Raw genomic sequence first — 21,868 nt, 5'->3', positions numbered from 1 at the left:
AGAGCCTCTTCCAGATTGCTCTCTAGCTAATCGGCTGGCTCCTTGGTCTTCTCAGTCATGTGAGAAAGTTGACGGATTTTTCCAGGTGTGGTGAGTTAAGAGAATTTATCTGTATTTCTTTTTCCTACTTCATTAGCTTTGATTTTTATTAATTTCACCTTTGTTGTTTAATTAATTCCCAAATAATAAAATCTGATCCTTTTGTGGAAAAGAAGCTGTAAGGCTCCTTTCTTATTGGCCTGGGAGAAATATCTAAAAGGGCAGTTCAGAGGGGAGGGAGCTTTGAACCTAAAGGTCCCTCATTATCTCCCAGACCCCAATATTTTGATGAGTCACCAAATTAATGCTCCGTATATTAAGAGAGAGAATGCTATAGGATAGAAAATACATGCCTAGACAACAGTAACTGTGGAAAACATTGGGAGAGTTTAGTGGAATGTCAATTCAATATGAATTAACAATGGGACATACATTTCAATGGCTCTGTGATCTCATTGATTCTGGAGGCCCCTCTGGAGACACAGATGACAGCCCAGCCATGCCTGCCCATCTTGTCTCTGTTTTCCCAAAGTTTGTAATGTGGAGTCCATAACAGGCAAAGAATGGAATAAAACCTAAAGTTTCCTTTAGAGAGAAAGGCATAGGAGGTGATAGTCCTGTGATGCTCTTCTCCATTTAAGCTCCATAACCTGGCCCTTCCTACCTTTTCAGTTTTCTTATTCTTTATTGCCCTCCATGAATTCTATGATACAGCTACACTCACTGACTTGCTATCCCTTACAGTCCCTCCAACGTGACAACCCTGGCTGTCCCCATGCCTCAAATGCTTTGCTTCCCAACCTCTGACTCAGTTTCCATGAATTCCTTTGATTAAACTCACCTCCCACCTATTCCAGTGTTTCAGCTGCTGCTGCCTTCCCCTCCCAGATTGTCTTCTATCAACTCTGTGTATTTGTTGTTTACTTGGTGCCTTCCCAGTTAGAATGCAAACTCCTTGAAGTCAGGACCAATGTTCTTGCCTTTATATCTCCAGAGTTTAGCACAGTGCCTGATGCTCAGTGAGCATTGAAATAAATGCTCTTTGACTGCTGGCTTCTGCCTCTACTTGCCTGAACCGCCAAAACTGGCCATTGTAAGCACAGAGTTAATTAAAGACCCCAAGGACAGGAACAATTTCCATCCCCTTCTGACTCAGAGAAAGGTGTTCATATTTAGGAAAGAGATTACTGGTTGTTTACACTTTGTTATCACATCACCTCATCACCTGTGATAAAATGCTGACTACACCAAGTTCCCATCAAGTACCTGAACAGGAACATCACAGGAATCTCACATATCAAGAGATGAGCAGCATATTTTATCATGGGTCCTCTAGAACTGTGCTTAGCACAGTGCCTGGTACATAGTAGCTACTTATTGATTAATTGATGGTCTTCGTGCTGATCAGAGCTCCCAAGTTATTTGAGACATACACGGCCAATATGGGAATTTTTTTTTGCTTGACTAAATATTTTTACAAGCTTCCTCACCCTTTTTCCCCTTTAAAAATGTTTTTATTGATATTTTCTGCTTTCTTAAATCACCATAGTTATGCCATGTATCCCTCCTTCTTCACTTCCTAGAGAGCCTTCTCATATGACATATAGTATTTTTTTTTTTTTTGCTGGGCAATGGGGATTAAGTGACTTGCCCAGGGTCACACAGCTAGCAAGTGTCAAGTGTCTGAGGCCGGATTCGAACTCAGGAACTCCTGAATCCAGGGCCGGTGCTCTATCCACTGCGCCACCTAGCTGCCCCCCATATAGTATTTTTTAAAAGAAAATAGGGGCAGCTAGGTGGCGCAGTGGATAGAGCACCGGCCCTGGAGTCAGCAGTACCTGAGTTCAAAGGCGACCTCAGACACTTAACACTTGCTAGCTGTGTGACTCTGGGCAAGTCACTTAACCCCAATTGCCTCACTTAAAAAAAAAAAAGAGAGAAAGAAAAAAAAGTCAGCACAACTGATTGATACCCTAAAAAAAAAAGTCCAAAAACATGTAAATAATGTGGAACACCCGTGGACCTCCCAATGAGTGTTTTCTCATACCTCTTCGTTCTTCACTCTGCATCACTGCATCAGTTCACAGTAGATCTTTCCAAGATTTTCTGTATCATCACCCACATTTCTTAAAGCACAGTCATATTCCATTACATTCATGTGCCACAATTTGTTTAGCCCTTCCCCAATTGCCTCTCTCCCCTTTTTTCAAAGAGGGAGGTGGGGGGCAGCTAGGTGGCGCAGTGGATAGAGCACCGGCCCTGGAGTCAGGAGGACCCGAGTTCAAATCCGGCCTCAGACACCTAACACTTGCTAGCTGTGTGACCCTGGGCAAGTCACTTAACCCCAACTGCCTCACTAAAAACAAAACAAAAACAAAAAAACAAAGAGGAAGGTGGGAGGAAGAGAAAAGAAAACAATGGAAAAAGTGAGATTTCTTCCAGGTCTATGTCTATGACCTCTTCAAATAGCAAATACAGAGTAATAAAGTCCTTTTTATTCATTCATTACTGTTTTTGCACCAACTCCTTGGTGGATAGATCGATTGTTACCATAGGTACAGAAGGCAAGCAGGCGGCTGTGCACACAGTAGGCATCAGGATGGATCGGAGGGACGCACCCACACCTGATCTCCCGAGGCTGCGAAACTTCGCCTGCCCCTCCCAGCCCCCTCCAGCTCCCTGGCCAAGAGAGCGGCTATTCTATATAGTACGGTAACAGCTCGCAGCCCCTCCCCCGAGGCCCCCACCTCCCCTGGCTCTCTCCCCTCCTCCTCTTCCAGCGGCTCCCCGCGGCTGGCCGGAGGAGCCGCGTTGGCGCGCGCGCCGCCTGGCTGCCCCCCTCGCCTGCGGCCGCAGCGGCCGAAGCAGCCAGTCCGGGCTCTCCTTTGCGCCGCGATGAGCAGTGGGGCGGCCACGGCGCGCCCGGGCTGCTCCGCCGCACCATGAGACTCTCCTGCAAGGTCGTGGCCGTCCTGTTGTGCCTGGGCAGCCTGCTGCTGCTTTATCTGCTCGGGAGCAGCGCCGACGAAGCGCCCCCCAAAGCTCCACCCGGCAAGAGTTGGCTGCGCGCTGCGCTCTCTGGCCCCGGGGGAGCCAGCGCGCCCTCGCCCCTCGCCCCGGTCAGACCCTTGGGAGCGGCTCAAGTTTCTAAGCGGCTCAGGCAGCCACGTCTCCACACGAAGCCAGGCAAGAGGAGCGCGGGCAGGCAAGACAAGTTTGCCGGCGTTAGGTAAGCTCTTCCAGGGAGACGGGGGCGGGGGGGGGGGAGATCGAGGGAGGGGGTAGACATCAGCAGGAAGCTATCCTCCTGCTGTAGGGCTCCGGGTGGTCGCGGCCGCCTTTCGCCAGGTTTCCCGCCCCCCCCCCCGCCTCCTCCTCTTCTCCCCACTTTCCTCTTCCCCTCTAGTTTGCCCAGGGCGACAGCCCTGGAATCCGAGCCTGGCAATGTAATTGACCGAGAATGTTGTCAGTTTCTACCCAGAGGCTTGGATGAAGAAGCCCTTCACTAGATCCCTCTTTAGGTTTGTGGTTTCAAGTTTTACCCTGCTGGCAGCCCCCTTTTTCTGATTGCACCAGAACCATTTGTATTTATTGTTCCAATTCTAATTATTGATCTGTAGTTTGGTGAATGTCTTTACTTTCGAGGGAATGGTGGCAAGGAAGGGAGAGAAAGCTCCTGTTTAAAAAATATTCTTTAAAGGTCCTGGGGCTGGCAATTTTGTATCGCTAGATGCTGTGATTACTTTTAAATATGTTTGTTTTTCTTGGTGCAAGATATAAATGTTATGAGTATTCATCAAAGGGTTCTTTCTGTCCCTGACCTTAACCGTGCTTTCCCATTCTCTTGCAGTTTAGGGATTTGTGTTCATTTCCTTTGTTGTGAACAGCTTTTTTACAATCTCCTGTCAGTTGGACCTTTTCCCTTTAGTCTGATTAGAGCTTTTGATGTTTCTAACGTGCCGCACTTCAGATGCAATGCACACATTTGTTGGAGTCTTTAATAGCTTGCAAATAATTGAAGAACTTTTTTCCCCCAGCTGAAACTACTAAATCTGTTCTAGTGTTTTGTCAGAAACTAACTGAAGATAAATGGAATGCAGCCAGGTGTAGAGAAAAAACACTAAGCTTGGAGTCAGAAAATCAAAGTCCTGGTATCTGGTTCATTGGGTGACCTTGAGCAACTCATTGAAGCTCTCTGAGCCTCACTACTTATCTTTAAAATGGGAATAACAGCACATGCCCTGCTTAATTCATAGCCAGTGTCATGAGGATCAAATGTATGAAGAAAACTACTCTGTAGAGTGTTTTATACTTTATAAATATGAGGTATTTTTGTAAAGTAAAAGTAAATCTTGATCAGTATGTCTTTATTTACACTTCTTCATTCATTCCTTAAGCAGGTATGGAGCCAGGAATTCCGATTCATTGGAAACACAGTAGAGACAGAGACAGACATACAGACACTGAAAGATAGAAAGCCCAGTCCCTTTCCTCAAGGATCGTACATTCCATTGATATTATGTGGGCATTTATTGGAAACATGAGAGAACTAGGACTTTGGCTTGAGTATTTGTCTCCTCCGGATCTATCACTATACCCTGAACAAAGTAGGTACTTACAGAATGATTAGTTGGCCGGGTGGGATTGAGGATTAGTATTCCACAACATAATATATTGGAAGGTGCCCGGATTTTCAAGTCAGAAGACCTGATTTTGCATCCTGCTTCTGATATTTACTATATGCCCAGTGGCTCATCTATAAAATGAAAAGGCTGGATTCTTTTAAGGTTCCCTTTTTCTCTGAACCTCCGAATAAGGCTGTGGTGGTATTCTAAGTGTAACTATAGCACCTTTACCTCTTCTGAATATAGCTGTCATAATTAACAGGAATTAAGATTTTTTTTAAACTAGGATATTTTGATTAGAAAACTATTCAGATTTCATAAAATATATCCCCTGGTTCCTATAATTTCCTGTGTTGGACTCAAATGCAAGTTCATTAGGATTTGGGAGATTTGAAAAGCCACCTTTATCTCCAGAGTAAAAAACATAGTCTTTTAATGGTACTTAATGTGTAAAACTCATACACCAGCACCTAAGTATCTTAAGAGTTTCTCCTCCCTCACATTCTATTGATTGACTGAACAGAATGAATCGACACATGAAAAACACTAGTTCATCATTTCATGGAGATTTTTCATAAAGAAAATAAAATGGGGGCAGCTAGGTGGCGCAGTGGATAGAGCGCCAGCCCCGGAGTCAGGAGTACCTGAGTTCAAATCCGGCCTCAGACACTTAACACTTACTAGCTGTGTGACCCTGGGCAAGTCACTTAACCCCAATTGCCTCACTAAAAAAAAACAAACAAACCAAGAAAATAATATGATGAGAGATATGAGACTTTTAGACTTGATTAAAAAAAAACACACAACCATTTGGGAAAGACATTTGGGTGGTATCTTATTGTCCAGTTGGCCAAGTTTTCTGTGACAGGGAGCCGGTCATGGGCAGAATATAAATGCATGTTTTAAAGTAGGATTACTTCAATGAACAACAATACCTCCCGAAGTCATTTTTCTTTTGAACATATCACTTAGATTATCATGGAAATCGTGGCCAACCCTGGAGGAATAAAGAATAAAATGAGAAAATCTGCACAGGGTAAATAAGCCTCAGGAAGTCTCTGACTCAAATGAATAAAGATGAAATTCATTCTCACATCCTTTGGAAAAGTTGACAGTTTTCAGGACCTTATTTATTCATTGTTTTTTGAGCCATCTTGACGGGCATGGTACCAAATGCAACCTCGGCAAGGACTACTGCATTGAAGTAGTTTTTTTCTCTTTTCCTGACCAGGTTACATTTCTATAGTCAAGTAAGAATTTCACCTTTAGGCTACATGTGTTTTCACATACAAATGCTTCATTCCCTTTAAGTGGCTAGAACCCAAAAGAGATGTGGAGCAATAGTGGTGACCTCATCATTTCTGGCCTAAGGAAGGTCAGACTTGTGGTTGTGGTGAGCAAAAAAAAAAGTTTGGAGTTGGATAAGCCACAGATCACCACCTGCCCACCATCCTGATACTGGGGGGAGGTGGAGTCCTGCCACGTTGATTCATGAAACACAATGATCTTTTTCTTCCAACATCTTGTTTTCATTGTAATTAAGTTTCCAGGGATTTGCTTAGGCTCATCCAGACCCTACAATTTTACAACTAGTCATTTTATTGCAATGTTGCTTTCAACAGGCGTAGACTCTCAAAAAAAAAAAAAAAAGGAGATAGGCCTGGGATAAAGCATTCCCTTTCTTGGTGGGGTCTGTGAAATGAGACCACAATTTCGTTACTTGCAGGAAATCAAGAAAATGAATACTTAATCTCTAATCTAAAAGTGGAAGTTTCTGTGGGGGAGAGGCAGCAGAACTATGTAATGGGTTGAGTAATGGATTATGAGTCAGGAGGTCTAGGGTCTGGTCCCAGCTCTTCCACTCCACTTCCCCCTGGCTCAGTTTCCTTGTTTGTTCAATGAGAAGGTTGGACTAAATATGAACCATCAAGGGGTCCGTGGTTAGTCAAGGGGTGGGCGAACATTGTTTGGGAGAAAATCATACCTTTATATTTTCACTAATCTCTAACTGAAATTTAGCATTTCCTTCAGTCATCTAGAAACATTGTGAGAAGGGACCCATAGCCCTCCCTGGACTGCCTAAGGGATCTGTGACACACAGAAAAGGACTGAGTGATGTCGAATTTGCGTCTAGTTCTAACATTCTTCTGGTGTTTCTTTGCTAGTGAGATGGTGACTGAATACAGGGTCTGACCTCTGCATTCTCAACAGCAGTGGGAAAACACAAGCCTGTTGTTGTAGCTTCCTGGTCCTTGCAAAACTTTATGCCAACTGTGGAGTCAACCTAGACTACTTGCCTTTTCTCTCTTCTCCCTGTTTCATAGTGGGTTAAGTATTTTCCCATAAGTTTTCCCTAAGCATCAGTTACCTCCTCAGTGAAATGTCCCCATTTTACCATACCTGTTTTACCTAGGGGAAGCTAGGTGGTGCAGTGGATAGAGAGTGCCAGGAGGACCTGAGTTAAAATTTGGCCTCAGACACTGTGTCACCCTGGGCAAGTCATTTAACTCTCTTTGACTCAGTTTCCTCATCTATAAAATGATCAGGAAAAGCAAATGACAAACTACTACAGTATCTTTGCCAAGAAAACCCTAAATGGGGTCACAAAGAGTTGGATATAAGTGAATAGCAGTGGTACCTACCTCACAGGGTTGTTTTTTTATTTGGGGGTTGGGGTTTTGTTTGGGGTTTTTTTGAGAAGTGTGGCCATTAGCAACTAATATTGAAAATATTTGTTGTCTAGCATTGGTATTAATTGACTGTACTAGAGATTTGTTATATTCTAACACGGATCACTTCTAAATGCAATTTTCATTATTAAAAAGCTTCCATGGGTGGGGCGGGGCAGCTAGGTGGTGCAGTGGATAAAGCACCGGCCCTGGATTCAGGAGTACCTGAGTTCAAATCCAGCCTCAGACACTTGACACTTACTAGCTGTGTGACCCTGGGCAAGTCACTTAACCCTCATTGCCCCTCAAAAAAAAAAGCTTCCATCCTTTTTTTGTTGTTGTTTGTTTATAGTTTGCAAAGCTATTCTGAAAGCTGAATATATGTGCATAGGTCTGCAACAAGTACAAATTTAGAATATGGTAAGTACTTTACAGGTTATATTTAAAGAACCATCTGCCACCATGCCTTTACATCCATCATCACTTTTTTAAAAATCACAAAATATTTTGATGCCAGTTTTCCTTCCTTCCTTCCATTGTGCTAAACAAGAAAGCCTTTTATAATGAGTTGAAATTTAGGAAGGACGGCATCTACTAGAAGAAAAGAGAAGTGAGAATCACCTGAGAGAATACATCTTCAAAACACTGTGTACATGGGAACTCTTGCTTTTAGACCAGTCCCTTGTTTTCATTGGTATAGTGAACTCCTAATGAGGAAATGCCCTTTACCAATGTACATCATTACTAGTTTTGCAATCTATAGCTTTAAAGTTTCTTGGAGTGCTGAGAGATTAAGTGACTTTCCAAGGGTTACATAGTCAGTGTGTGTCAGGAGTGGTATTTGAATCTTTGGTCTCTATTCACTTTAAAACACTCTTTTTTTCCTTTTTTTAGTGAGGCAATTGGGGTTAAGTGACTTGGCCAGAGTCACACAACTAGTAAGTGTTAAGTGTCTGAGGCCAGATTTGAACCCAGGTACTCCTGACTCCAGGGCCAGTGCTCTATCCACTGTGCCACCTAGCTGCCCCCTCTATTCACTCACTTTAAGGCAATAGCTGGGCCATATAGTGGATAGAGTGCTAGACCTAGGTCAGGAAAACCTGAGCTACTTGATAACTTCATGACTCTGGGCAAATCCCTTTAACCTTGCAGTCCCACAGGCAACTTTGTATATTTATAGGACCCTTTAGTTCTTTAGGTCTAAGACCTTTTAGCCTCAGTTCCTTAATTTATTAAAAAGGGATGATAGGGGGCAGCTAGATGGCACAGTGGATAGAGCACCGGCCCTGGATTCAGGAGGATCTGAGTTCAAATCCGGCCTCAGACACTTGACACTTACTAGTTGTGTGACCCTGGGTAAGTCACTTAACCCTCATTGCCCTGAAAAAACAATGAAAAAAAAAGGGATGATAATAATAGCACCTATCTCACAGGGTTGTTGTGAGAATCAAGTGAGATAACACCCATTAAGCATGTGGTAAACCTTAAAGTGATATAGAAATGCTAGCTGCCACCACCATTACCATCACCACGATCACTATCTTCTTCTTCCTCCTCCTTCTCCTCCTCCACCTCTTCATCTCCTCCTCTTCCTCTCCATGCTTCCTCCCTTATTATTGCTATTATTATCTTTCATGAGGAAGTTGCCAGGGTCACTTAGGAGCTACCTCTTACACTCTACTCCTCCCTCCACTATCTCACTTTTCCATTTCACTAAATGCTTCATCTTCTCTTGTGACCAGTCTCCACATTTCATTTTGGGTTCTGAGAGAGGCCTTCACAGACTTGTCTCAGTGACAAACAGTGCTCCAGTAGACAAAATGGTAGTGGAATGAGTCTCTTACATGGTCTACTGTTGGTTGCCAGAAGATGTCCGCTTAGAAGACACTTCCTTTGTGAAACTGCCAAGAAGATGGAGTTTCTTGGCTTTTAGTCCCCAAAAAGGATTGATTTAGGAAATGAGTTTTATAGATTTGGGGATCTTTTGATTGAAAAAGATGAAGTGTATCCTTGTATTCTTTCAGAGGAAAATAGACACAATAGATGTTGGGGTTGATAAAAATCTTGGAGATATCCAATCTAACCCTTTTAGAAACATAATCTGAGGCATAGCCAGCCTGGTACAATAGAAGGAGTACCAGATTTGTAGTCAGAGGACCTGGGTTCAAATCCCAAGTGACCGGATAAGATTGCCTTTTAAGGTCCATTCCAGCTCGAAACCAATGATCCCTGGAGGTTTATGGATGGATTGACTTGGTCAAAACGGCAACTAGTGAACCTCCTTGAAGGCAGGAACCTTTTGCCTTTCTTTGAACCTATCCCAGGTATTTATGTCAGTTTCTGATACATAGTAAGCACTTAATAAATGTCTATGTATGGACTGACTGAGAACTGTGTGACTTTGATTAAGTTACTTATAGGTTCTATCAATTCATCAGCATTTATTAAGTGTCTACTATGTTCCAGGCACTGAGCTGAGGATACAAAAATAGGCAAGACAGTTCCTTTCCTCAAGGAGCTTACAGTCTAATGGGGGAGACAATGTGCCAATAAGCCATAGACTTAGAACTGGAAGGAAGTCTAGAGATGATCTAGTCCAGCCCTCTACTTTTTTTTTTTTTTTTTAGTGAGGCAATTGGGGTTAAGTGACTTGCCCAGGGTCACACAGCCCTCTACTTTTACAGATGTAGAAAAGCCATGAGATTTACCCAAAGTCACACACAGTAAGGGAGCTGGGATTTGAACCAAGGGCCTTTGGCTCTTTCTACCACACCAAGCTTTCTTTCCACTTGGCCTCTTTCTCCCATAATTTCTTTCCTTCCAAGTTAGAAATCTTCTGAGCTATGACGCAATAAGAAAAGGCCCTTTCTGGAAAGGATTCAAGAGAGGGAGGAAAAGAGAATGAAATGGGAAATGTGATGGACTAATGCACTAAAAGTCATACAGTATTTTGTTTCCTGATTTAAGACTAGAAAAAGTAACTAGACCCGATGGGCTGCGTTGCAAGGTTTAGATATTTATTGAGTTAGAATCTTATCCCTCCATCAAATTTTTAGTTTTGCCACCTCTCCAGCAGCCAAGAGCTAGCATTGTCCAGCTTGGAAAAGCATGGAGTAAGGTTAGAGTTTCCCATGAGTCATGAGTTTTCCCAAGAAATCAAATTCATGCTTTCCCAAAGACCCTGCTCATTTTGGGGCCTGATTGTTTTGGCTTCATCACTTGTAGAGGCTTACTTAGCTTTGGCTTCATGTTTTCACATTCCCACTTGTATATTGTGTGTCTGAGTGAAAAAAATTAATAGAACTTTGTGTGGCCACTTACAATGATAGGTTTTGAGCCGGAAGGAACCTAACAAGGGTCATTTAGTTCCACTCCTCATTTTACAGCTGAGGAAACTGAGGGTCAGAGAAATTAAGAGCCCGGGGTCACATACAGGTAGGATTTATTTGTTTATTTATTTATGTATTCATTCATTCATTTATCTATTTATTTGTATGTCTCTATTTATTTCGGGGCACTGAGAGTTAAGTGACTTGCCATGGGTCACACAGCCAGTAAGTGTCAAGTGTCTGAGGCCAGATTTGAACTCAGGTGTTCCTGAATCCAGGGTCAGTGCTTTATCCACTGTGCCACCTAGCTGCCCCACAGGTAGGATTTAAACCCAAGTCTTCCTGACTCCAAGGTAAGCACATTGTCTGTGACTTCATTTGCTCAAGATCTCATAGGCAAAACATAAGCCTAGTTAGAATTTAAACCCAGGTTCTCCTACTCTAAATTTAATGCTTCCTTTTCTTGAACTACACATCTCTTTTTCTTGGGAGAAGCATTGCAGATATATAGTGAACAGAGGGAGTACAGGCTGGATTGTGTTTGAGATACCATGTCCAGTGCTTTAAATGAGTACAAGCAACTCTCTGATGTACAATCTCATTTTTTTAGCGGCATTTTTTTTCTCCTGCTGATGCCATATGACTATAAATGATGGAATCCCACAATCTGTGGAAGTATGAAGCTCATAACCATTTACTCTTCAGGGATGGGGTAATGGGAGCTGATAAACAAGTCTCTTGGATCTTAAGGCTGCCCTTTTGAGCATAGATGTACCAAGTTCAGTGATGAAAACTTTGCTTATGCCAAGGGAGGTTTCTGAATTATTGAGTTCTTTGAGATTAAAACTCTGCAAAGCTCGAAACTTTGCAATGTAATCCATGCCATTAAGTCCTTATTGGAATCCCTTTGAAATAGATCCTCTTAATAAAGTTTCCATCTGTGAGATTCACGTGGGTGTAATTTTGTTGAAGACATGGTTTCTCCTTTCCTCCTATTGCCATCCCGAAATACTTGAGCCTTGCTTAGGAAGAGAAAACAGGCATTCTATCTGTTTACAGGCCATATGGAATCATAGAATTTTAGAGCAAGGAGGGAAAATATTCAGCACATTCTCTTTCTTAATAGGTCAGGAGCCAATTATTTCTAACATACAACTGGTTCACATTTCACATCTTCACAACAAACTTTGAATAAAAGAAAAAGAGAGGGTATAGAATGAATTGGAATGAATTCTTATGGTAGGAAGAGAAGGATGAGATGGATATAAATCCAATCAAATTGTGAATGATAAATCCAAGTGATCAGACAAAAGATATGGAGGGGATCTCTCTCACTCCTTTGATGAGATGGGAGATTATGGGAATGGTACACTCCATATAATGTCAGACTTTTTTCATGTGTTGATTAGTTTTGCTCAATTGGTTTTCCCTCCTCTTTTGTTCTGTTATAAGGAATGGTTCTTGGATAGGGGGAGAGGTATTACACTGGGAAATGTAGGTGACATAAAAACAAAAGGTATCATTATAAAATATTATGAGATAAGATAAAAAACAAAAGATATCATTAAAATTATTTTTTTTAATTAAACAAAAACAAGGGGTTGCTTACAGCCTGGCTCAATTACTACACATGTTTTGGAACCAGTCTCTTTGTCATTTTCATCATTGTCACCATTGAGCATTTATTGAATGCCTATTGTTGAGAGGCTTAGGCTTTGTATGTAACACAATTCTTTTTTCCTTTAAAGTTGATGAATCAAATTCAATATGATGAATTGATTTGTGAAGATTCCTCTAACATTTACAAAAAATACATTTTGACTTTATCCTTGAGTAGTTTCAGATGTATGACTCTTCTTGGCATGGTACTTGATTCAAAAAGCAATATTTGGATCAGAGTGAAGTATCAGATTTCCCATCAGTCAGGCCAAGCCAATTACACTTTATGTAACTGCAGAGGCCTAAACATTGGCTACCACAACAGATTTAACCAATTAGTAAAGCCCTGAGTGCCTTCACTCAATGATCCATCCTCCTTTGATGTTCCATGCATCCAATTATATCACCCCATAAGTTTCCTTGCTGGTTGCCATCTGTCAGCCTCCAGGAAACTCTTGTCACCTTCTTCAATAACTTTATCACCTGGCTGTGGGTCTTCCCTTCTTACCTAGCTTCTGATGTCATTTTGATGACTTTTCCCTTTGTATTCCTAGCCCTTCTAACATTCCAGCCTCTTCAGTTTCTATAACCTGTACTCCCTCATCTCTACTCTACTTCAGCCACGTACACATTACATGAGTGTGGACACAGGGACGTCCCATAACTTAAAACTGCTTCTTGTCCAAGATCCTGGTTTCTGAGATCCCCTTCTGTGATAAATCTTCTAGCCTGCTTTTTGCTGAATGCTTCTGTACTCCTCAACCTGACCTTTGTTTTCTCTTGATTTCTCTTGATACCACCCTTCTTCTGGCTTCAGAACAAGACTTACAGTTCCAAAGTTAGAAAGGACCTGAGAGGCAATCCCATTTGTGTGTGTGTGTGTGTGTGTGTGTGTGTGTGTGTGTGTGTGTGTGTGTGTGTGTGGCAATTGGGGTTAAGTGACTTGTCCAGGGTCACACAGCTAGTAAGTGTTAAATGTCTGAGGCTGGATTTGAACTCAGGTCCTCTTGAATCCAGGGCCCGTGCTCTATCCACTGTGCCACCTAGCTGCCCCCGAGGCAATCCCATTTTAACAAAAATCCACTCTCTAGTAACTCCACCCAATTGCCATCTAGCCTCAGCTTAAATTTACACCCTAAGCTTCCTATCTCATTAAAACGTGAAAGAAAAAGATTCCCTTGTAACAAATAAACATAGTGAAGCAAAGTGAATCCACACAATAGCCCTATCTGAAATTTGTGTTTTCTTCACCTTGTGCTTATTACCCCACTGTCAGGAGATGGTAACGTGCCTCATCCTAGGCATGCTGAATATATGGTGACCTAAGCTGGGAAGTCTGTCAGAGTTATTTTTCATTACAATGTTGCTGTCTTTGAATAATTAATTATGTTCTCCTGGTTCTGGTCACTTCATTCTGCATCCATTCACACTACCCAAGATTCTCTAAAGTCTTCTTTTCATGTCTTACAGAGCAATACTATTCCATTACATTCATACACCACAATTTGTTGAGCCATTCCCCAATTGTCTAAGGCACCTTCTTAGATTCTAGTTATTGGGTTTTTTTTCCTCTCCTTCTTTTAATCCCCTCTTTAGGATTAGGAAATTTGTTTTGAATGAATCCTCTATACCTATACCTATACCTATACCTATACCTATACCTATACCTATACCTATACCTATACCTATACCTATACCTACACATACACATACACATACACACACACATAGGATTCATTCAAAACAAACTTCCTAATATATATGTTTATAACATTTAGTATATATCATACATAATATTATATCTAATTATAATGTTATTTATTATAAAATATATATGTATATTTTAAAGACAGAAGCAAAGGCTTGTAATGGAGGATGAATATAAAATCATGGTACACCATAGCAGGAATATTGTCAGAAATACTAAGGTTCAGAATGAGCTGAGGCTGTTGGAGAAAAATGATGACTATATTAACAGTTTTCTTGTTTCAGAATGAGCTGAGGTTCATCTGATTCCTATATCCCTGACCCCTGCTCCCATATGCTGTGTGACCTTAGGCAAGGCATTTAACCTTTTTGCCTCAGTTTCCTCATCTGTAAAAGGAATTGGCAAACCACTCCAGTATCTTTGCCCAAAAAAAACCCCAAACGGGGTCATGAAGAGTCAGACGTGACTGATAAACAGCTCAATATGCTTCTTTTTGGAAACCCCAATTATGAAAAATAGCACGTTGTCTCTTCTTCTACCTCCTTTCTACACTAGTATATTCCTCCATTTTGCCTCCACTCTTTTAATCCTCAGAAGAGGAGCAATTTACCTTACCCCCCAAACTTGTGTTTTTCTTATTTTACTCCCTCAATACCCTTTGAAGATATTAAGATTCTGAAGGGACATCTGTTTCTTCTCCCCAATTAGAATGTTAGTGCTATATCATTATATAGCTCCTTCTAATTGCACAAATAAACTTATCTTTTAGGTTTCTCTGTAGTCTTGTGTTTGTATTTCAAAGTTCCTCCTCAGTTCTGGTTTTTTCCCAGAAAACAGAAAGTTTGAAAGTTGACTATTCTATTTAAGAGTCATTCCCCACCCTCCCAACTCCATCACCCTCTTGAATACTACTCAGCTTTGCAAAGTAAGTTCTTTTTTTTTTAAATTTTTTTAAGAGTAAATTATTCCTGGTTGCAATCCTATTTCTTTTGCCTTTTTTTCCCTTTGACATGGGAGCTTTCGATATTCTTGGTACCTTTGTTTTAGGCTTCCTTTCAGAAAATTATGCCTTCTTTTTCTCTTTGCTTTCTAGTCCTAATAAATTTGGACAATTTCAATATATAATTTCTTAAATATGGTGTCCTGGCTTTTTTTTTTTAATGATCGTTTTCAAGCAATCCAGTGATTGTTAGATTATTTCATTAGACTGTGAACTCCTTGAGAACCGGTACTTTTTTTTTTTTTGCATTTCTATGCCCAGCACTTAGGCACATAGTAGGAGCTTAATTGTCTGTTTGTTGATCGACCAATCATCCTTCTGTGTCCAGTTTTTCCGGTTACTTCTTTAATATTAGATAAGGGCAGGAGAACTGGTCTAGGGACAGGATTTCCTCCTCCTAAAAGGGAAACCGAATGGAATGAAGGCCAGAAGGAATCAGAGACAAGCGAGGCAATTTTGAAAGTTACCTATTGAATTTTTTGATTGGCCCTTGAGAGCCTGGTCCTTTTGAGCATACATAGCAGCTTCTGCCCGATCCCTTGTCTGACAGAGACTTCGGGGTCTTAAGGCCACCAGGAAAGGGAGGGCTTTCTTTGGCCCTTCTGAATAAACACTCAGTTCCAGCTCAGCAGCCAGCCACAAGGCCTTTTTTCTTCACCACATGCTAAGCAGACAGGAAAACAGTAATACAATATCTGCGTGTGTTCTGAAGTCCACACATGGGATTACATAAAGCCAAGTACACTGTACATGATTAAAAGGGCTGGGCTTTCATTGGCCAGTCTCCTTGCATATATTTAAAAAGAAAGGGGGTTCTGTATAATAGAGTTTTACAGCTTCCTGTACAAACCTCTTCTATCCTACAACATACATGGAAAATGCTCATTTTATTTGTTAAGTTCAAAATTTTTTTAATTAAAAAAAAAGATCTCTCTTTCCATAGCCATGTTCCTGTCATGGGTCTCATTCTACCAAGTTTGAATAATATCTATGAAGTCAAATTTTCCTCCTTATTTTAGTAGCTCTATTTCATCTTGTGTGTCATCCATACTCTGTGTATGCGTATAGAAGTGGGATGCCATAGGGTTTTGTAGGGGTTTTTTAGCTCCTTTTTTAATTTGTCACCTATGAATTTCTGAGGGTCTTTAGGGTTGTTGTCCTTTTTGCTTTGTAGTAAATCTCTCTAATATCCACTAAACTTGATAACCCGTCCACAAAACAGATACAGGAAGGAAGGTTGATATCATTGGGGGCGGGGGGGGGGGGGCAATGAGGGTTAAGTGAACTTGCCCAGGGTCACACAGCTAGTAAGTAGTGTTAAGTGTCTGAGTTCGAATTTGAACTCAGATCCTCCTGAATCCAGGGCCGGTGCTTTATCCACTGCACCACCTAACTGCCCCCATAGATATCATTGTTAATGCCAGGTGGAAAATTAACTGCTATGGTTGCTATCAGCAAGGGGACAAAAGATCAACCACTCTCTTCATCTCTGACCCCTGACTAGGTCTCACACCTAACAGCGCCTGCACATATATGCCATTAGTCTCTCCCCTAGTCCAATCCATCCATCTCTCAGCCACTGAAATGATATTCCTAAAGCAGAGATCTGACCATGTCACCTTCCTACTCAATGAAAACTGGTGGCTCCCTATTCCCTCCAAGACCAAATATAAAACCTCTGTTAAATATTTACAGCTCTTCACACCCTGGCCTCTTCCTACCTTTCCAAACTTCTTACACTTCACTCCCCTACCAACTATACTGTTCTCCCTGCAGTTCCTCAAATATGGTGCTCCATCTTCCATCTCAGAAGGATCTTTCTCTCCACCACTTCTTAGTTTTCCTGACTTCATTTCAGACTCATTTCAGATCTCCCCTTCTACAGAAAGCCTCTGCTAATCCCCATAGCCACTGAGGTCTTCCCTGCTGAGATTATCTCCCATCTGTTTTGCACATATCTCATAGTTTCTTACTGTCTTCCCCATTTGATGGATGGCCAAAGCTTGATCATTCATTTATCATCCATTAAATGTGAACTTCATGAGGGCTGGGGTGTTTTTTTCCTTTCTTTGTATTTTCAGGACTTAGCATAGTACCTGATACATGGTAAAGACTTAATAAATACTTGTTTTTTGTTTTTTGGTGAGGCAATTGGGGTTAAGTGACTTGCCCAAGGCACAAACCTAGTAAGTGTCAAGTGTCTGAAGCTGGATTTGAACTCAGGTCCTCCTGACTCCAAAGCCAGTGTTCTACCCACTTCGCCACCTAGCTGCCCCGATAAATACTTGTTAACCAATGGACGGAGGGGCCAGCTATCCCCTTTCAGGAGGGCCTCCTATTGGCCCAGTAGCACCAAGTATTTTGTGTTTCTTATCCTCCTTTTCTGGGTTACATTCTCCTACCCTCTATTTCCTGATGTAGGCTCAGATTCGTCCTTGCCTCTTCAGAGCTCATCCTCCCTTGTTTTCATATTGAACCTCTTCTATTAAAAAAAAAAAACAAACACCATCTTTATTATCTCTAATAAAGAAGGCAGTAGAGAGGTGGTCTCTGGAGCATCTTGCCTCCCCTCTTCTGGAAAGGAGACCAGCCTGTACTGGGAGTATACAGTAGATTATGATTCCTTGACTGTGGCAGACAGGTAATTGTTGTCCATTCACTGTGAATTCCCTTGGTTCTCCATATTTTCTGGAAGCAAGAACTCCATCTCTTTGTAGTTCTAATGGCTTTGTCTGGAGAATTCTCCATCTCATTGGCATTCTTTCTTCCCACCAATGTGGAAGTAGAATGGAATTACCTCTGGTTTATAGGCTGTTCCCCATACCTGAAATATACTCTCCTATTGATGTCCTCTACCTCCAAAGCCAAGTTCAGGTGCAGCATCCTTCAAGCAAGCCTTCTCTCACACCTTCCCTTTACCCAGAAGAAACTCATCTCTCCCAACTCAAATTTACTTTTTTTTTTTTTTACATTTTTCTGGATATTCCCTTTGCCCTTTTTAAAGTATTATACTTATTTGTGTCATGCTGTGCTTTTACCCAACCTTCCCTCAACCTCCCAACCCCCACATTAGATTGTAAGCTCTTTGAGGGCAGAGACTATTAAGAATGTTTTTGAATGCCCATGGCCTAATGTGGCTTTCATGGTTTAGGTGCTTAGAAACATTTTATAAAATATTTTAACATCACTTCATTTCTAAATATATACATTCCTCCTCTCCCAAGAAGACAACCCTTCATAACAAAGGATAAAAAAGAGACTAGCAACATTAGCCAAACATATCATCTGGGCCTAACAATATATTTAGTGTTCCACCCAGAATCCCCCAAATTCTGCTGGAATTCTGGAAGGAGAGTTTTCATTCTTCTGCTGGGCCAAGCTTGGTCACTCTCTCTCTCAACTTTGCCAAAATCTTTCAGCCCAATTCTCCTTCCACCCCTTCTTCCATGGGTGAGTTCCTCTCCAAACCCTTACTTTTGAGGAAGGGCCTGGAGCAGCTCTGGATTTTACCACCATACCCACTCTGGGTATGTCTTCTCACCTGCTTTTCAGCCTTCTTCAATGCGTTGTCTCCCTCATTAGGGTATAAACTCCTTGAGGATATGGACTGTCTCTTTTGCTTGGTTTTGTATCACCAGGACCAGGAAGGCAACAAGCATTTATTTTTTTAATAGTATCTTATTTTTTTCTAATGACATATAAAGACAATTTTTTGGTTTGATTTTGGGTTTTTTTTGCAGGGCAATGGGGGTTAAGTGACTTGCCCAGGGTCACACAGCTAGTAAGTGTTAAGTGTCTGAGGTCGGATTTGAACTCAGGTCCTCCTGAATCTAGGGCCAGTGCTTTATCCATTGCGCCACCTAGCTGCCCCTAAAGACAATTTTTAACATTCATTTTTGTAAGATTTTGACTTCCAAATTTTTCTCCCTTCCTCCCTCCCCAAGATGGCAAGCAATCTGTCAATAAACTTTTATTAAGCACCTACTATGTGCCAGGTACTGTGCTAATTGCTGGGCATACTAAAAGAGGCAAAATATAGTCCCTTCCTTCAAGGAGCTCACAGTCTTAATGGAGGAGACAACAGACAAACAGATATGTACAAACAAGGGCTTGGCCCAGTGTCTGGCACATAGTAGGTGCTTAATAAATTGCTGACTTGACCATAATTGCACAACATTCAGTTTTTTTGTTTTGAGTCTTCCCACACATATTAAGGCTCTTAATAAATGTTTGTTTTATTTCATTGAATTGACATGTCTGGGGTTGGCGCATTCTACATCTAGCTGAGGCTCCAGAATTGAAAACTTGTCCAGGTAAAGTAACTGTGGTCCTAATCACCCATTCTGAATGAACCCTAGGAATTAAGTGGAAGAATTATTCACCTCCTAGCTAACAAAAGCAGGGTTGATGACTTTTCAGGTGTTTTGTAGGGACAATTCCTCTCCTGGTCTTTATTGGACCAGATGGCTTCTAAGAGCACTTTCAGCTCTGAGATTCGGGCAAGATCCTAGATTTAGAGCCAGGAGGGTCCTCAGGTCTAAGCCCACCCTCCTCCCCCATTTGACAGGTGATGTTCAGTTATAGAGATGCTGCCCTTTGGATAGATTCTTTCTTCCAGGGGTAAGATAATGAGTCCCAACTGCAAAGCTAGTTACAATGACACCTTCAAAGAAATTCAACTGAGGAGAAAGAGCTGGGCTCATGTAATGTTCCTGTAAGTTGAGCACATCATCCTTTAAGCTGGAAGCATCTGTTCTTCTGGTCTGTTATCTTTCCGTTGTGGGATAGCCCTGACTTGGGTCTTATTTCAGGGGTGGGTCGCTTTCCTAATAATAACAGCTAGCATTTATAGGGCCCGTTACAGTATTCGCAAGGCATTTTGCCTCTGCTATCTTATTTAATCCCCACAACAACCCCATGAGATAGGTACTATCATCATCCCCATTTTACAGATGGGAGAACTGAGGCCAAGAGAGGTTGAGTGACTTGTCCAGGGTTACTCAGGAAGTGTCTGGAATGAGATTTGAACTCAGGATTTCCTGACTCCAAGTCCATCATTTTATTCACTATGTGACCTAGCTGCAGCCCTAAAGGTTTATTCACTGGCCAGTAGCAAAGCATCACATTTATGCACAAGCAAGCTCCTTAAGGATAGGGACTAAAATTTTTTTTCTTTGTATAGCCAGTCTACTGCCTTGCACATAGTAGGTACAGTGTGATAAATGATTGTAGGGTTGGATTGGATGAAGAAATTTAGCTCATCAATTGAAAGGGAGCAATAAAAAGGGAGGTAGAAGACAAGAGGAAAGACTCTGTGTAGAGTCAATTATTCACTTTAATAATTCAGTGTTTTTTGCACTAATGGGCTGGAAAGTAAATACCACTTCACATAAATGCCGTATTTCATTATTTATAATCTCTAGAAATTGAGGTTTAATTAACTCTAACGCCTGAGACTTTTAAGCTATTAAGAAAACGTTACATCTCAGGCAGCCAGGAAAACAAGCAATGCCAATTTTTCAGATCCTCTGGAATTCATAGATTTCTTTTTTCAAAGTTGGGAGGGGCCTTAACCCTTGTTTTACAAATGAGGAAATAAGAGGACCAGTGAGGGAGGGGGGGCATGCCTGAGGTCATGGAACCCAGGTTTCCTGACTCCCTCTAAAGTATTCTTGTTATTACATCATGCTAAATATTAAAGTTTCTATCCAAATATACTTTTTGTTTGGGGCAGAGGGCCTGAGTCAGAGTCTATGTAATTTGCTGCTTTCTTCTGGATCTGCCTAAAAGCATGCCTTTTCTTGTCTCCACACTCAACTCCATAGATAGCTTTGTAAGTGTAATGGAAAAGGAAGCTGGTAATGAGTCCTGGTAGATGCTCTTATCTTCTTCCTTTAATCTGTTAGCTTCCTGAAGGACTTCTCCCTGGTACTTATAATGGTATTCTTCAAATCCCCAGTTTCCTTCAAGGCTTAGCTCAAATGCCATCTCCTACGTGAGCCCTTTCCTGTTCATCCCAGATGCTAGTCTCTCTTCCCTTCAGATTGTCTTGTATTTATTTCATATGTATTTTGTATAATATATGCCTAATGTCCTTATGACCCTGGGTGGTTCTCAAACCTCCTTAAACATTATTGAGGACCCCCAAGGGCTTTTGTTTATTTGAGCTTTATCTATTGATATTTATGAAGAGTTTTGAACTCATGGATCCCTGGAAAGGGTCTTGGACACCCCCAGAGGTCACCAGACCATAAGAACCATTACTTTAGGCAACTCTGTAAGAACTACAAGGTATAAAAAAGATGCTAACCTATGGTGTTAGAGGGCATATCTTCACCTGAAATTTCCCTACACCTGGGAAATCATAGGTCCATCCCCCCATCCCTCTATTTTAAAAATACATATGTGCATGTCATCTCCTTCAACAGAAATAATTCAAAGGTAGAGGCTATTTCATTTATATTATGTCTCTGTCTTCAGTGCCTGGCACACAGCACACATTTAATCAAAGTTTGATTTTTGTGCGAAATTAAAAGAACTTGTTTCAAAATTTCTGCTTTTTGCAATCACAGGATTATAGAATCTGGAGTGGGGTGGGACCTTTCTCTTACAATCAGTGGACTAAGTTGAAAGGTTACTGAGTAAGGAGTCAGGAGATCTGGGTTCTAATCCTGACTCTACCATTAACAATCTGCGATGGAGAGTCTTTGAATCTCTAGACCTCAGTTGCTTTACTTGAGGTTTTTTTCCCCCCTTAAACATGTAGAGGGTGACAAGGTGTGGAGATGAGGACTGTTAATTTAAAAGGGGATTGGGACAGGCTTGAAGCACTTGCTATG

General features: G+C 41.5%; 1 protein-coding gene across 1 annotated transcript in view; it reads left to right on the top strand.

Moving 5' to 3' along the window:
• Positions 1-2,889: 2,889 nt before the first annotated feature.
• Positions 2,890-21,868, top strand: part of GXYLT2 (glucoside xylosyltransferase 2) — a 96,195-nt gene continuing 77,216 nt past the window's right edge. The window contains exon 1 of the mRNA XM_043976433.1: positions 2,890-3,268. Coding sequence (XP_043832368.1) covers positions 2,982-3,268 — 287 coding nt within the window. The 5' untranslated portion in view covers positions 2,890-2,981. The remainder of the gene's footprint in view (positions 3,269-21,868) is intronic.

The sequence above is a fragment of the Dromiciops gliroides genome, chromosome 1, assembly GCF_019393635.1.
Source record: "Dromiciops gliroides isolate mDroGli1 chromosome 1, mDroGli1.pri, whole genome shotgun sequence".
Lineage (NCBI taxonomy): Eukaryota > Metazoa > Chordata > Mammalia > Microbiotheria > Microbiotheriidae > Dromiciops > Dromiciops gliroides.
The sequence above is the reverse complement of the archived record's forward strand: the minus strand, read 5'-3'. Positions and strand labels throughout refer to the sequence as shown.